This window comes from Paramisgurnus dabryanus, chromosome 7, assembly GCF_030506205.2.
Source record: "Paramisgurnus dabryanus chromosome 7, PD_genome_1.1, whole genome shotgun sequence".
Lineage (NCBI taxonomy): Eukaryota > Metazoa > Chordata > Actinopteri > Cypriniformes > Cobitidae > Paramisgurnus > Paramisgurnus dabryanus.
The window spans coordinates 8,999,903-9,017,724 of record NC_133343.1 but is presented as its reverse complement, the minus strand read 5'-3'; the positions used below and the strand labels follow the sequence as shown (position 1 = coordinate 9,017,724).

The window sequence follows — 17,822 nt, the reverse complement described above, 5'->3', positions numbered from 1 at the left end:
CATTTTCGGATATTTTAGAAAATGTTTTAGATCTTTCAGTTGATTAAATGTAATGTTACGGGGTCCACCCATAGTCCACGACCTTCAAGTCCAAAAAAAGTGCGTCCATCCTTCACAAATTAAATTCAAACGGCTCCAGGATGATAAACAAAGGTCTTCTGAGGGTAATCCGCACGGTGTTGTTGTAGAAATATCCATATTTAAAACTTTATTAACGAAAAAAAATACCTTCCGGTAGCGCCGCCATCTTAGACTCCTCTGTATTCAGGAGAGAGTATTAGCGTAGTGTACGCACTTTTCTTAGTGACATATGACAAATTCGGAGGGCGGGGGCACAGAGCAGCAGCAGAGTAGCCCCCGTAAGCTGCGTAAGCTCTCATCCTGAATGCGGACGCGACTAAGATGGCGGCGCTACCGGAAGGTATTTATTTTCATTAATAACGTTTTAAATATGGATATTTGTACAAAAACACTGTGCGGATTACCCTCAGAAGACCTTTGTTTATCATCCTGGAGCTGTTTGGCTTTAATTTGTGAAGGATGGACGCACTTTTTTTGGACTTGAAGGTCGTGGACTATGGGTGGACCCCGTAACATTACATTTAATCAACTGAAAGATATTAAACATTTTCTAAAATATCCGAAAATGTGTTTGTCTGAAAAACGATGGACATATGCAACTCGGACAGCTTGGGGGTGAGTAAATCATAGGTTTAATATCATTTTTGGCCGAACTATCCCTTTAAATTATAATTGGCATGTTTGGGAAATTTATAAAAGTTAATCTAGGGTAAAAATACTCTATATGAATGCTTAAAATGATGGGGCATCTGTCCTACACAACCTGCATTAGATGTATTTTCATATAATGTGGGAGAATTTTTAAACTTAACGTTAAGAGATTGTTTAAAAAATGATTTGAAATGCACCACAAAATATTAAATAATTACATTTTACATTTAAAAGTGAAATGGGAGCATGCATGAATGTGTTAAAGTAGTTCGCTACTTGCTATTTTTGAAGCCCCTTAATTAATTTTCATAAGCCCATCAATGGTTGCCCTCAAGAAAAGGGTTTGTGGAGCATTGATCTTATTTCGATGAATCACATTTTTCATCTTGAAGTTTGAATCTTTGAGAAAATAAAAGAATTGGGTTCTTTTGATCAGATCCTTCTTTAACAAGCTGTCAAGTCATTTACTCTCTCTCTTTCTCTATCTCTCTATCACTCTTCAGTGAGTGCATTTATCTTTTTTGAGTACTTATGTGTTTCATATGAGAAATAGTTAAAGGGATAGTTCAACCAAAAATGGAAACCCAAGCGCTTCTGATTGGTGGAGGCACCTGACCAGCCCCAATCAATGTTAATGTCACTCAGCCTGCATGCACCAGCATTAAGCGTAAACTGCAGGCTTCGATAAATCTGCTGTAAAGTAACGTCTGGTGATTCAGAGGGAGGTTAAATCAGTCTTACATTGGTAGGCAGTTAAATCTTACACAACAGCTCTCTTTTTATTAAAAGGGACATATTATGAAAACCACACTTTTTCCATGTTTAAGTGCTATAATTGGCTCCCCAGTGCTTCTATCAACTTATAAAATGTGAAAAAGATCAACACAGTAACTTAGTTTTGGTAAACCATTCTTTGCAAGCACGTGAAAAAATAAGTCATTGAAATTTGGCTCCCCCTGTGATGTCAGAAGGGGATAATACTGCCCTTAATCTGCACTATCCAACCACAACACTGCCATTTAGTGCAGGGTTCCGCTCATTTGCATTTAAAAGGACACACCCAAAACGGCACATTTTTGCTCACACCTACAAAGTGGCAATTTTAACATGTTATAATAAATTATCTATATGTTATTTTGAGCTAAAACTTCACATATGTACTCTGAGGACACCAAAGATTTATTTGACATCTTAAAAAAGTCTTGTGAAATGTCCCTTTAATATTTGATAGGTGGTGGATGTAAATTTTAGAAGCATGTAGTTGTGAGATTACAATTTGCAACCAACAGCTCACCTCTCAATTTCAAAACGCATATGTTAGCCGCCACAGGACAAACATGTCGTTGTCTGAGTCCATTTAAAGCAACACTATCTAGTTTCCATGTAAAAATGACTTACAGCTCCCCCGTGTGGTTGAAAAGGGCAACAGTGCCTGGTATCAGACACTCTTCTGCAGGCAGGGGGAGGGGGGGGGCTGTGTGCTCTACCCTCCACCGCCACTTTCAGAGTGTGCTTGTAGCAGCTAGGAGGCTGCTCAGGTTGCAGCAACAGTACAATTTGTCCAGTTAAAAGTTGTTCTATCACTGAAATAATTTTAGAGACATTATTTAAAGGTAAAAAAACTACATAGGGTTTGATTTAAGGCTAATGTAGAAATATGATGGCTACTTCCATGTACAGTAATAGGACCTGTGATGTATGTAGATAAAAGTTAATAAAAACAACACCGTTCATTATATAAGGTCTTTATACACCACTGATAATATAGTTATGTATATTATATTGCATTTCTGTCTAGAATAGATTCTTCAAAAAGTTACACAATGCACCTTTAAGGGATAGTGCAATTGAAGAGAAATACAGTACAGTCCAGTACATTTACTGAGATTACATGCACGTGACATCATGTACTGTGATGTCATGTATGAGCAAGATAGAGACAGATGTAGTCACCTGTGGGCACCCTTATTTTTGTTCAGGTCCTTGCTGTATGTCATCCTGGTTATGTCTGAGTCATTGATACTAAAGTCGGTGACTGTGTCAGTGCCTGATGAAATATTAACGCACAGGGGCACACTCAGAGGGGCTTTTCTGTGTATGTTTCAGCAGATTGTGTGTTAAAGGGATAGTTCACATAAAAATGAAAATTCTGTCATCATTTACTCACCCTCATTATGTATTAATCTATTTGCTCTACTGAACACAAATATTTTGTGTCACATTTGTAACCATTTATGAGCAGTGACTTCCATAGTAGTATTTTTTTCTACTATGGAAGTCAATGGTGCTTCTGTTTCCTGCTTGATTACAAATATCTTCTTCCACGGAAGAAAGTCACACAGGTTTGATATAGAAGTAAGATACAGAAAGTCTTACTAAATGTAAATAAATATTTTAGTTATTTTAAGGTGAACTATTCCTTTAAGTAACTGTTTGATGGTCCTATTTTAAGCACAGACGTGTAAGATGTTTGCATGTATGTTATAGTTAGCGCATGAATGAAACTCAAAAGATGTTGCTGCTAGATGTGGGTCAGGAAGCATAGATACAGTAGTGTGATGTTGAGAGAGAGAGAGAGAGAGAGAGAGAGAAAGAAAGAGAGAGAGCATCTCCAGGCTGTGGAGAAGTCGACGCCCAGCACTGCTCATCATTCGCCCTTTCAATCCTCAGCATTTCTCTTCCTCGTGTCCTAGATTCAATACAGCAGAGTCACTTTCTCCTAAAAAGCATGTCATCTTAACACCACCCAGCGCTGTTTCAGATAAACGCAAAATTTAGGGAAGCCGGCAACTTTGAATCCACCTCATTTGTATGGATGAAGTCGATCTGCTGTCATCTTCAAAGAAGATCTCTCCCTTTCCTCCTGCTTTAATCGTGGTTCAGGGTGGATGATGGAGTGATGCGTCCCATGTCATAGGGGTCTGTGTTGGGTCTTGATTTTTGAAAGCTGGGTCAGCTCTCAATCCGTTTCTCGCCAGGCTTCGGAGCAGGAACTGGAGGAGTTTGATCTGATCTGCTCAAAGAAGTGTGCGTATGTTTTTGGGACCAGGCGCAATGGGTTGCACAGCGAGTGTAATCCTGTTTGAAGGACTGCGGCGTGTTTTGCACAGTAACTGTGGATATGTGTGCAAACCAGAGCCTGAGACATCAGAAGCAACAGAGGAAGAGGATTCACTTAGTTGCAGAGATTCACTGACAATCGCACCGTTTCCAGCTGCAGCTTTGGTAATATTTGTGCCTGTGTTTGTATGTGTGAGCTTTATCTTTTAATGGCTTTGGTTTGAGTTTAAACACTGAGTATTGGGTTTAAATGCATGCTGTGGTAAAGCAGGGAAATTTATGTTAATCTCTCATAAATTTTGGAGCAGAATTTAAGACTTTTCTCTAATAGTATTACTCAGCACTCTCTGAAGTAGCTGTGAACTGAGGAAGGTTACTTCAAGTGTGTGTGTGTGTTTGTGTAGAAGTGTGCCTGTAGGTTTATGTATAATGTATTCCTTTGAAACTCGTGCAGGGTTTATAAAGTAAGCCTGGGCTTTCCTTGCGCAAGTATGATATACAGTACAGTACAGTATAATACCATACAAGATAACAAGATGCAAACTAGGGAGTATATTAGCATGCATTATTTTAGCCACTTTAATAGGCAAAACAACATTAAAAGAGACAGCAGAGAGGACTTGTTCACTTTGTTTATGTTTGATTTGTGATTGATACTGTTACTTACAATATGCCTATAAATAGAAGTACATAATAGGGAATTCTGGTATTAAGCATATTTTTGGCATTTGGGGCTGGATTTGATTGATTATTAGGCCGATTTTGTAACACATATTTGGAAAACAGGAAACACTTTATTAATCAGAGACAGAAAGCAAGCATCCAAGAGGACTGTTTTAAAAATTGCAAACACAAATGTGAACCTGGACCACACAACCAGTCATAAGGTTCAATAAATAAATAAGCTTTCCATTGATGTATGGTTTGTTAGGATATGACAATATTTGGCAGAGATACAACAATCTGAGGGTGCAAAAATATAAGTATTGACAAAATGACCTTTAAAGTTGTCCAAATGAAGACCTTAGCAACACATATTACTCATGATACATACATTCTTGATATATTTACCGTAGGAATTTTACAAAACATTTCATGGAACATGATCTTTACTTAATATCTTAGAGGGACATTCCACTTTTTTTGAAATATGCTAATTTTCCAGCTCCCTAGAGTTAAACATATGAATCTTACCGTTTTGGAATCCATTCAGCCGATCTTCGGGTCTGGCGCTAGCACTTTTAGCATAGCTTAGCACAATCTATTGAATCTGATTAGACCATTAGCATCATGTTAAAAATAGTCCCCTGATATTGAAAGTATGCCAGTTTGAGAGTATAGTTCCTAGCATATCTAATCGCAATTTTAAATTTTCTTAGTAAACGATGTAACTACAGAAGAGTCAAGTTTTAAATAGGAAAAAAAAATCAAAAAATTTTTAGCGTGATGCTAATGGTTTTATCAGATTCAATGGATTATGCTAAAATTACTAGCGCCAGACGTGTAGATCAGCTGAATGGATTCCAAAACGCTAAGATTCAAATGTTTTACTCAAGGGGAGCTGGAAAATTAGGAATGTGGAATGTCCCTTCTATGATTTTTTTGACCCACACAATGCTGGTTATTGTAACAAATATACCTGTGCAACTTATGACTGGTTTTGTGATACAGGGTCACAAATATGAGTTATATTGTATTTGTAATATTTGGCAAAAATGGTGCATGCACAGCTATGAAATACATGTGTAAACTGAATTGGTTTAAAGCTCACATAACACATGCTGTTTCTGCTTATCTTATGTTCATATTGAGTACCTATAGAGTAGTATTACATATTTATATATCTAAAGAGTCTTTAGTTTTATCAAATTTATAAAAGACAGATCAGCTGTTCCGATTCTTTATTAAATAAACCCGAGCTCCTGGAGGTGTACCGTGGCAGTGCGAGTCACAAGCAAGCAACACACACAAAACATCATCCGATTCCCACTATCTCTGGATAACTTAGGATTCAATACATGTTTGTGTTATTTACATTATATGCACTTAGGCACCGATTGTCAACAAAACACAGACATTTGATGCAGTTTTACATACCGCCTGCGACTCATGACTCGGTTGGGACCGCCCCATTTCAACCAAATCCAGCGTTTAGCAAACACGCACGCACAACTCCACTCCTACCCCGATAAACAAACTATATCCATTGTTTTTGAAAAGGCTTACATTTCCTTCACAAACAACAACACACTTTTTTGGTGACATTGATTTTGTGTCAGCTCTTGGTTGGTGTATGCGTGCGCTATTCCGGTTAAAAGTTAAAGTGCCCATATAAGGACTTCCACTGTACTGAAATTACCCATAAAAAATAAAGCAAGATTGTTACGTATGAATCTTTCATATTCTAGAAAAACTTTTCGAAACTTGTACGAACCCTGATGAAATGCATTCGGCAAAGAAAAACTCTGTCATAGCTCCAACTGCTTTTTTGAAATTTTGCGTTTGTTTAGCATGAGAAATCCAACTCCTAAAGGGACAATCCACTTTTTTTAAAAATATGCTATTTTTCCAGCTCCCCTAGAGTTAAACATTTGATTTTTACCGTTTTGAAATCCATTCAGATGATCTCTGGGTCTGGCGGTACCACTTATAGCATAGTTTAGCATAATCCATTGAATCTGATTAGACCATTAGCATCACGCTCAAAAACAAGAGAAGAGTTTTAAAATTGTTCCTATTTAAAACTTGACTCTTAAGTAGTTACACTGTGTAATAAGACTGGCGGAAAATTAAAATTTGCGATTTTCTAGGCCGATATGGCTAGGAACTATATACTCTCATTCCGGCGTAATAATCAAGGACTTTGTCACCGTAACATGGCTGTAGCTGACATAGAGATATTACGCACTGCTGAAAATAGTCCCCTGCTATTGAAAGTAACCTAGGGGACTATTTTCGGGCAGTGCGTAATATAACTACGCCTGCTGCAGCCATGTCACAGCAGCAAAGTCCTTGAGAGTACGCCAGTTTGAGAGTATAGTTCCTAACCATATCTGCCTAGAAAATGGCAATTTTTAATTTTCTGTCGGTCTTAGTAAACAATGTAACTACAAAAGAGTCAAGTTTTAAAAAGGGAAAATATCAAAAGTCTTTGGTTATTTTTTAGCGCGATGCTAATGGTCTAATCAGATTCAATGGATTATGCTAAGCTATGCTAAAAGTGCTAGCGCCAGACTCTGAGATCAGCTGAATGGGTTCCAAAACGGAAAGAATCAAATGTTTAACTCTAGGGGAGCTGGAAAAGCATAAGCCTTTAAGCATAAATTGCTCTATAAACACAGGTTGCTTTGGGCACTACACATGTGCAAATGGCAGCAAGTACCTCACAACACTCTGTAGAGAGCTCCTACTCCAGGGAATCATCAGTTTTAAAAGAAATTGACGATTAACTCTTTTTGATGAAAGGCCAGACTTCCTACTAGAGCTGACACTGAGCATTGCATTTATCCCATTCATAAAAATAGCACTGTCATCATGTTAATATCTATTAGATACATTATGCATCTTGTTATTTGTGTGACTCTCTTCACTCATCATACAAAGTGGGTGAACATCATCAAACTATCAATAAATCCGGCTATCGGATCTGTTGCTAAGATGCTATCATAGGCTTCATCCCCATGGCATTGCAGAGGACAAGTGGGTTCAGAGAATGGATGGATGGATTTGTTACTTTCTATATGTTTCTGTAATTTTATGTTAGTAGATTATATTATCTGATCTATATATGTTTATTTGTTCTTGATTTCTGCTGAAATTTAGTGCATTCCTTGCAGCCAAGATCAATCCAAGTCATGCCACCCACGCAAAAGTTGAACGTTTTTGCTAACTGCTAGACAACGGCAGCACTTTCATAGAAATGGGCAAGATCCATCACTTTTGCACCCCTTTATTGATCTTAGAGATCCATCTCTCACAGGGCTGCATTACTGTGGCCTAATCTCACGTCGGTTAGCCTTTCTCCCTGCTGAAGAAACATCATCGACTTTTCCAGATCACATATCACACATGCTTTTAATCTGAAGCTCCCAGCTCATCTCTAGATAATGCATCGCCCTTCCACAGCCTACAATGGTTTTGAAAGGTGCGTGAAATTCTCTTATCTAGCTGTCATCTACATTACACAGCACCAGCTGGCCGACGTTCAGCCCAGCTGTGAGGCTTCCACTGTGGTTGGGTGTAGGCACTAAGGAGGGGGGCTTCTAGATGTTTTCTTTTTGGTCTGTGGTCTCCACCCTGGCTCCCTGCCCTGACCCCAATTGGGAGACTTCCCAGTTATTGCGTCAAAGTGAGATTATGCAACTCATCCGTATTCTGTCATAGCCCAGGGGTGTGGATGACAGGGTGTGTATATGTCCGTGTTGGTTTTTATTGATGCGCTCAATGTTGTACTGCATAGTCAGAAATCACTTGAGGTTTGTTTTCTATCCGACTATCCAACGACCATTTGGTATACCAACAACTGACAATACGGTAGTAACTTAAAAGTACTCACAAAACCTAACAGCTGCATAAAAACGCTTTTAGGCGAGTTTGCACCCCTCACATTTAAAAAAATTAATCTGGTTGATATGTTTATTTAAATCCATATGGTGAGATCTTTCTTAAGAGGCAAAGTAGTTTGATATTATAAACAACAGCAAGTGCATTCGTGCAGCAACACACATTTTATCTGCTCTAGTCCAGATTTATGGCGTCTTTGTAAAAGGTCAGACGACAGTTCGGCGTACACTTGGCATTCATATTCAGACACTCATTAAAAGCTTGTGTGTACATGAACACACACAGTATACACAAACACACAAACACTCCTAAAGGGGCCCATAAAAGGTCAAAAGTCAACCTCGGGATAAGTAAGATAGAACAGTAGGTACAGTCTACACCCTTGAGATGTAAGATGATGCTAAAAGGGAGAATTTTAAGATAAATATCTATTTTAAAGAGACTGAAGAAGAGACTCCATCTGCAAAGAGGCTTTGTTTAAAACTTTGGCTGTGTCCTTCTTTTTCCTTAGCCACATTAGAGTGCCACAGAATATTGCGCAGAATTGAAAGATTTTGTTCAAGTATTTGTTTTTGTGTGTTTTTTATGTATTTTTCTACTATTGTTTATATACTGTAGTAGATAAAATATTGTTTCAACAGTATTTATGTACTTTATTGATAGAAATAACTTACATATAGTAATGTTTCTCTTTATCAGCAAGCAACTATTCAGCAATCATTAAGAACATCCTAGCAACCACCCAACCATGCCCTAGCAACCACCAATAATGCTGTTGGCACTGAAACCATGGCCACTGGCGGAAAAGCTGCTGTCTCTCTCAACATTTAGCCTATCATGTGTGTGGCTCATCATGTCAAAATGTGTTTGGCACGTCATGTACACCTGTGCATCACACGTCATGTCAAAATACATGCTTGCTGCAGACCCTTTGAGGGGGTTTATAATAAAAGTGAAACCACCCTCCAGAGTGGAAATCTTAAAAACGATCTACCCTCGCGTTCCCGTCTAAAGAGTAAAAACGCAAAAGTCTGCTCACGGTGGCTCTTGTTGGGTACGCGTTTATGTCACAGGCATACGCCAGTTCATGAAAAAAACAACAAACATGTCGAATTTTTCCATATGTCGGTCCTTAAAGTTGCCATAGCAGCTCTGATAAATATACAAGAGTCTTTCCAGCAGTTTTACGAAATATTCACAGCTAGTATTTCTGATCGTAGAAAAGGCGCATTAATTACCTCCATCAAATTCGTTGGAGGCAAACCAGATGGCTTTGGACGAGACCTGGGAGAATAAGGAAGAGGGTTGTACGCAGGCGCGTGGACTTGGTGTTGTTTTGTGTCAGTGCTTCACATTGGGGCTGTTTACACTTGGTATTAAGATGTGTTTTCATCGATCGGATCACACGTGGACGAGAGAGACACATTACATTTACACCTGGTATTTAAATCCGTCTCTTTTGTCCACTTTCGACCGCTTCTGTCCTGAATACTGTGAGGGGGCGGTCTGTGAGACGGTGGGCGAGTCTCTCTGCTGTCATTCAAACCCGAGCGGGAGTAATTATGAGTTTATATGGACGCAAACTAATATTATGTTGGAGTCCACTGCTTGTTTAGCAAGTAAACATGCTGCACAGAGTTTTGTATGTGTGTATGTAAGAGCTTTCTCTGAATTTTCAGCGCAATTGATGAAATAGGATCGCGCAACTTTCACACGCTTTCAAAACGAAACTACGGAGATCAGACGCTTTAGTTTTATCAATGAAAGGCTAAAAATAGCGCTGTTCACCGTATGTTCACGCCAGAAGTCAAAAAAAGACGTAAAACTTGTGTTTAATGCCTCAGATTAGATAAATGGGCAGAGAGAAGGCGGTTCGTACACATTCAACCACATGCGCGTTCCGCAACTCCAAAGCGATCCGATCGAAAGTGGTTTCGACTACCTCTGGATGTGGTTGAAAATGGTCGAAAGTGGACGAGCTCAAAACGTTTTGAACACCGTTTACACCTGGCATTAACGTCGTCCACTTGTGATCCGATCGACGAAAACGCATGTTAATGCCAAGTGTAAACAGCCTCATATTGTCACCTAGCCGCCTGGAGTGCATTCTAGATCGAATATCACACACTTTTGCGTCTCCATATGCATGCAGATTTCCCCCTCAAAACGCTCGTATAAACACGGAATTAAAAGTAATAATGCAACGCCACTTTTGCGTTTTTTTTCCGTATCGTTTCCATGTAAACGTGTCTTCGGAGTATTTTATGAAGGTGAGCGTCTCTTTTATCACAAACCCTTTCAACGCGTGTGCAACAGGCATGTATTTTGACATTACGCATGATGCCCAAATGTTCACATGACGTACCGAACATATTTTGACATGGCGAGCCACACATGACACCACGAACACGCGCCCCTCGAAGAGAGAAGTCACCGGCCGCCACTGATGCATAAGCATCCCTCACATTTCACAAAAATCTAAATTTCTGTGCCTTTAAGCCATCTGCAAAGAGAATTTGTTTAAAACTTTGGCTGCATTTTACTTTTTCCAATGCCACATGGACTCTAGGCCCTCACACAAAGTAGATTTGCAGATTTGTGTAGAATAAAAAAAAATAATTTACAGAGTTCAAAACATCAACTTTTCGATTCGTTTGTCCGGTGCAGCGTGATGATAATAACTCATGGCCATGAGTTTGAATCCCAGTGAGTGCATGTAAAATGTATAGCACTGAAATGTAAGTCGGCCAAATTCGTAAATGTGAACTACAATCCCATCTGTAATGAATTGATCGGCCTATGCAATATGACTTAATCTCAAACTTTCTTTCTTTGTCATTCTTTTGGCAAAATCCTAATAAAAGAATAGGGACTTTCCATTGCGTTTGCTTTTCCTATTTGTTCACTTCACATTTGTTCGTCTCATGAGCTTTCGTCTGTTTTTCTCTGGCAGGTGAAGCCGACAGTTAAGATCTCTGTTTAACCACAGAGGGAGGACAGATGAGTGTGACAAAATACAATAACAATAGTGGACATGAACACTAACACACACACACATACATACACATGCACACACTCCCCCATACCATAACAGCTGTGTGAAGGAGTGGTCTTACAGGGAAGAGAGAGAGAGAGAGAGAGAGAGAGAGAAAGTGAGCAAGAGAGGGAGGGAGTGAACTTATAAACACTCTTGAGAACTCCACATGGTAAAGTTCAGCGTGAAAGACCAGAAAGAGGGACTCAGCTGGGGACAGAGCAGAAAAGTCTGGCGTGTATGCAGTTTGTCTTTAAAGCAGTGAAACAGACGGAGCTTGGCCCTCTCTTCTGTTTGTGGCGTGACACTGAGGCTTTAGCTTCTTTGAAGAGAGGGTGTTTTGGATCATGCAGGGCAGGGCTGGACGAGCCGCCCGTAGTAAGGATGCAGTGTGTGAGATTCCTCAGCAGGGCAGAAGTCTGGGGGAGATGGAAGTTGAGGGGGAAGTAACAGCACCCGTAGGGGTAAGTCTTTCATCTGATGTACATAGCAGAACTTGAAAAACTCTGGTATTGTAGTCTACTGCATAGATGCATATTTTACTAACAGCTTTTGTGACATCCAAAAATCAAAAGACAAAATAATTGCATTTTTATTACATTTACAGTAAGCTTGTTTTTCAGCCAAATTCTCAGTATTGTACTTAGTTTTTTTGGGGGGGGGTGATTCTCGCAAAAATAGACTGGTGTACGAAACATTTTGATAAAAAAGTAAATGCAACGTAAGAGTATCAAAATAAGAAGCATACAGTTACAAACATCTCTTCATGTACTATTTTGCACATGATTTCAAATTTCAATGTTTTTTCCACATTTAAGAGGAAAATTGTCATTACCGAAACGTGTCCATGACTGGATTTGGGTTCTTTGACATGGAAATATTTATAATAAAAAAAAGCTTCAGTGCATGTTATATTATAAACATTTACAGTAAAGAAACACGTGGTATTTGGTGATCTTTGGTAAATGTAGAGACAATAATAAGGAATATAAATGTGTCCAAGATGTGCACAATTTTCTCATCCACCACAACAATTTTCAATCATCGTTTAAGCCCTCAAGGAACTAACATTTAAAAAAAATTTGTTGGAAGGGACATAATTGACTGTGACACTCAAGATGGCTACCAGGTAACAGTTCTTATTTTTGTGTGTACAATTTTCTCATCCTCCGCAACAATTTTCAATCATCGTTTAAGCCCTCAAGGAACTAACATGTAAAAAAAAATAGTTGGAAGGGACATAATTGACTGTGACACTCAAGATGGCTACCAGGTAATAGTTCTTATTTTTTCTCTCCAGATAAAAAATTTGTTTGTCATAGTACCTAGACAACTTTTTAGTTCTCATTACGGAAACATGAATTTGTAAATGCATATATTTAATGTAATATCATGTTGCGGTAATGATAATTTTTATAAAATGTAAATAATTCTATAGGAAATATTTTTTAAATCCTCTAAAAATAATGGTTATAGTAAGTTCAGACCTTAATCTTATATGTGCAAAAAAAATATTGGCTTCAAGGTCTTTTTAAAAATTCTGATGCTGGACACCTTCTAAATCTGGATTTCGTGAGAATCACCCGTTTGCATTTTCAGCAGCAATTCTTATTACTCTAATGCCTTTTCGTTGTAATTCAATTACTTCAATATCCATGCAAGACAAAAATACTAAAATTTCACAATCATTTGCATTTTGATTATCTAAATCCAGGTTTGGGATTCCTGTCACAGGGGTGGTACCCTTTCAAAAGGTACACTTTTGCATCTAAATAGTTATATTAGCACCTTAGATGTATCTAAATGCTGATAGGACATAAGGAAAGCTTGACCATTTATTCTGACATTTAATTCTTGGATGAAACATGACTTGGACTTTTTGTGCGATTACTCAACACTATACAAATTTTCTACCGAATGATGCAAATGTTTATGCCTTTATGCAAATACAAGAGAGAGTCCTGTATGTTTTAGGGGCTTTTATCACAGGTTATAGCATGTGTGTTAGCACACACCTGGAAAGCTCCATTATTTAGCTTGCAAAGTTTTACTTTAAAACTTCTTATTTATTGAACTTCAGCACAGTGTTATGTGTCTTGTAGCAAATCTGGGGTTACAAGGATTTACAATCTAGTTAAACAGCAAGGGACGTCTGCTCTTACCTTAAGATCCTCCCTCGACCCGAAGGGAGTGAAACGGTTTAATGAGATTCCCTTTCTTCTTCTTCTTCTACTTGACATTTGACACAATATGCAGTCGTGCACACATAAACATATGTGAGCGCAAATGAGCGTGTCAGAAGTTTGACAGGATATCTACCAAATGTTTGTTTGTGTGTGTGACTGTCTTGGCAAGTTCATAATTAGTCTCACACTGTATTTATTAAGCAGTGTTTGTGTAACCTATAGGAATTGTGTTCAGGTTGGCACATGAGCTGTTTTTGGCACCTTTTTTAAAAGCTTCGGAAACCTAAATACTTCCTTCTGGTAGAAGTTAGCATCCTTTATATTTATGCAGCATGTGGCAGATGCTTTTATTCAAAGTGACTTTCAATGCATTCTTGTTATACAGTTTATGAGTATTTATTCAGTACATGGGGGAAATGATTAACCAGATATGACAATGTAGATGCAAATTTCTGCCAGTGCTGCCTGGTTTTGTAGTCTGTTTTAAGTGTGTAATTGCTTTCTGCATATATACAGGCCTACATTTATAGTCTCCTTTATTAATTTCGCAGACACTTTTATCCAAAGCGAGAACTTTTGCATGTGAAGACATTTATTGATATTTGCTTGACTGAGTAAACTAATTGTCAGAACAGACCTGATAGATTGCTAGAGATATATGTGATGTTTTTATAATGTGTTATACAGAATGTAAATGCTGAGCGCAGAGCGCATTCCTCGGCAGGGAGTCCCCATCAGTGCACGCGATGGGTGGATTACGGCCAAGAAATTCTCCACACGTGCTCAAATGCGCTCACAGATGCATAAACGCACTAGTTTAAACTCACAGGACTCAGTTATGGGGGTTTTAGTTATGTTTATTTGAAGTATCAACTTTGTCTCACGTTTCTCGTAAATTTCTATGAGCTCATGGATCATGGATTCTCTGTATTTTGATTTAAGACTTATAATTTGTGAAATTGTTGGGATCTGTTGTGTCTTTTTCTTCATGGGAATTGTAGGTATGGACCTAGTTGGCAGAAGTCTTAGGCTGCGTCTGAAATCGCATACTGTGACAGTTCAGTACCTACTTATCTACCATTAAAGGTGCTCTAAGCGAATTGACGCGTTTTAGACCATAAAACCTTTTTTGTTACATACAGCAAACATCTCCTCACTATCTGCTTGCTGTCTGTCCGCTGATCAAACTGTAAAAAACGCGATCTCTGTAGACAGCCCAGGCTTCACAAATGGCAATAACAACATAGTAGCCAAACCTACAAACAGAAACCATAACAAAGTGTTTCAACCAATAAACGACAAGAAGGATTTGGGGGTAAGGGTTGGGAAGGGAGGGGGAGGAGTTAGCTACGCACCGTCTGTTTGAAAACAATTAAAACGTCAACAAAAACGAACGTCTCGCAGATTCGCTGTGAACACATTTAAAACAGTAGGTATATATAGTATGAATATGGATAGTATGAATAAATTTGGATGTACTACATCCGCCATGTTAATACATCACTTGACATACGTTGTCATAACAAGTAAGTCGTTAACTGGAATGGCATTAAACTAGCGCAATTTAACCACAAGGGACAGCTGTTTATATGTAGGCTATTTAAATTGGACTAGAGGCACGTTACTGCTTTTGGACATTTTTGAATAAAACCTCACCTACTGTATCCTCCTCCTTCTTCTTTGTTGGATAACTCCTCTCCCAGGGCTCAGGGGATAGTAAAGGGACCATCAATTAAACACTTGGGAATCTTGCCAGAAGTAGTAGGCCATCCAGAAACTTTTTGCGTACTATTTTTAGAAAACTATTAATTTGGACTAGTTGCCTCGAAAACTTAGCCTAGAAATCTAGACGCACCCTAGCGGCCGCAAAATATATTTGCTGCCAGGGTTTAGTCTAGGCACTCACAATACACTTAACAGCTCCAAAAACCAAAATTTGGTCAGGCCAATCACAGCGTGTGTAGCGTCTGTGGGGCGGGCTTAACATGATGACGACAGAGCTGCAACGAATGCCTGCTGCTGCTAGCGAACAGCTTTCTTTTGAAGCGGCTTTGGCCGCGACTCTGGAGGACTTAGACTTATGTTTTTCTTTGAGAGAAGAGCAAATAACCCTACTGAAGTCCTTTTTAAGCGAGAAAGATGTGTTTGGAGTTTTGACGACTGGTTACGGTAACTACGTCACCTTCTTCGTTGTTCTCATTGGTCATAGCGCTATCCTATTGCGTGCAGAGGCATTTTGAGGGACAACCTTATATCCCGCCCCTTGCATTGAGCCGTTTGTGTGAAGAGTTGCCAGACCTTACATCTTGATGTAGGTCTGGCTAACCAGGCTATCGAAAACTGATTTTCGCTCACCATATAGTATGGAAGTAGGCAGTCCCCTGCTATTGAAAGTAACTAAGGGGACAGCTTCATGAACGTGTGTGTGTGTTGAAGAGGAAGCATTACCTTGTAAGAAAACCATCATAGTTATCTTCATCATATCCTAACTAGTTAGGAGTCCTGCCACTGAGTGCTGTGTTTCCGTGTAAAGCTATGAAGTCACAATGGACATTGTAACCGAGACTCTTTCCTCCATCTTTATTGGGTGATTTAGGCAGTTGACACTGACCTAAGCCAATCATAGCGTGTCTAATGGAAAGCCATCTGTGTGAACTGTGCCTGGTACAGTAAAACACAATACTCATTCACAACTCTCGAATGCCTTCCCGTAGCTCTGTCTCATGCTCACAACCAGAACAGAGATCTGTGCACAAAGACATTTGTGTTTGTATTTGAACAGCCAACACTTTTGTCGCATCACAGATTTTTGTTTAGAAATTGTCCTACAAATGAAAAGTATTTCATTTCACGGTAAAGGATAATGCGCCAGATTCACTTTAAAAAACTGGAAATCATCTGAGATAAAACAGGCTCTTTTATACAATGAAATCATACTGTAATTTTCAACTTAAAACTGCCTCCCCCAGTCCAAAAACATCTTACTTTAAGCTGAAACAGCTGGAGACTGTTAAGCTGATATGTTTAGGCAACAGGTTCATTCGTAAAAATGTGTAGCTATTAGTGTAAGAGCCACATAGGAATTAGTTCATTTAAAATAATAATTTAGTAAAATTAATAAGAAAATATTTCATTAAAATTCTTAAGACATTTTTTGGTTTAAAATGCAAACTTAGTCATGTTAAATCTGATAACATTTAATTATTTTGAGCTTCCAGTCAGATCGCACTACGTCATAACGCATGCAATTGGATGTGTTTAGTTTAGTTTGAAGTTAGATATGATTGAAGCAACACAGTTTTTTGACCGTGCGTACCATGTCTATGTAACACCTTTTTATGTTTTGGAAGTAAACATTTAAAACGAAGATCGTGGTTTGCTCGTGTTTCAAATACTGGTTAAAATTTGACTGACTTCAAAAGGTGGTACAGAAGAATAAGAAGAAACTAGGTGCCATTACAATTAGTTTGAGATGCTTTTTAATCTTGAACATTTTAAACTGTAATTATATGTCATTTTAAAGACCATATTTGTTAAAAAAAAATTAAAACTGTGAAAAAAGCATTGTTTTTGTACATAATAAAATGTAAAAAATTTAGTGCAATTTAAAAACAATGTATCAAATCTCACATTCATTGAAAGTCATTCATGGCTGAGTTCAGTTGAACTCCTTTGGGGCAACATTTGATCTGTTATAGTTTGGCTCTGTTGAAATTGTCTGTGTGTTTTGTTTCTAGGTCAAACCGAAGGTGATTGAGCCATTGGACTATGAGAATGTTCTCGTGCAAAGAAAGACGCAGATACTCAGTGATGTCCTCCGAGACATGCTGCAGTTTCCTATTGATGACTTTCAGGTAAGAACGTCTATTTGTGACCCAGCTAAAGCCATTTTTTGAGATTTCCTTTTTTTCATCAAAGAACATTTCGTGAAAATATAACCTTGATATCTTTAATATTGACTGAGTAAGGTCACGTCAACGATTGAAATCATGGTCATCCATTAATTATCCATCTATTCTGGCATTAGTATTTCATCCATCTTTTATTTAATCTTTCTTTCCTTCTTTAATTTTTTCATCCTATATTATATGTTTTATAATGGTCTGTGTCCTGTATAACGTTTTTACTTACAATGCTTCTGAGAGTTTTATGATGGGGAACCTCCACAGCTGTTATTTTTTGCAGTGCTCAGTGTGTTTTGAGTTTGTTTTTAACACACACACACAAGTTGCAAGTTAAAACCATTA

At 38.4% G+C, this 17,822-nt stretch overlaps 1 protein-coding gene across 6 annotated transcripts in view; it reads left to right on the top strand.

Moving 5' to 3' along the window:
• The window catches only part of dock9b (dedicator of cytokinesis 9b), a 94,944-nt gene that overhangs the window by 21,986 nt on the left and 55,136 nt on the right, over positions 1-17,822 (top strand). For 3 of the 6 annotated variants that reach the window (XM_065240173.2, XM_065240172.2, XM_065240171.2), the window contains exons 1-2: positions 3,407-3,957; positions 17,313-17,429. In XM_065240173.2, the coding sequence (XP_065096245.1) occupies positions 3,766-3,957; positions 17,313-17,429 (309 nt within the window). In that variant the 5' untranslated portion in view covers positions 3,407-3,765. Of the gene's footprint in view, positions 1-3,406; positions 3,958-11,530; positions 11,854-17,312; positions 17,430-17,822 lie in introns of those variants that run through there. The other 3 variants (XM_065240176.2, XM_065240174.2, XM_065240175.1) reach the window with 2 other exon arrangements.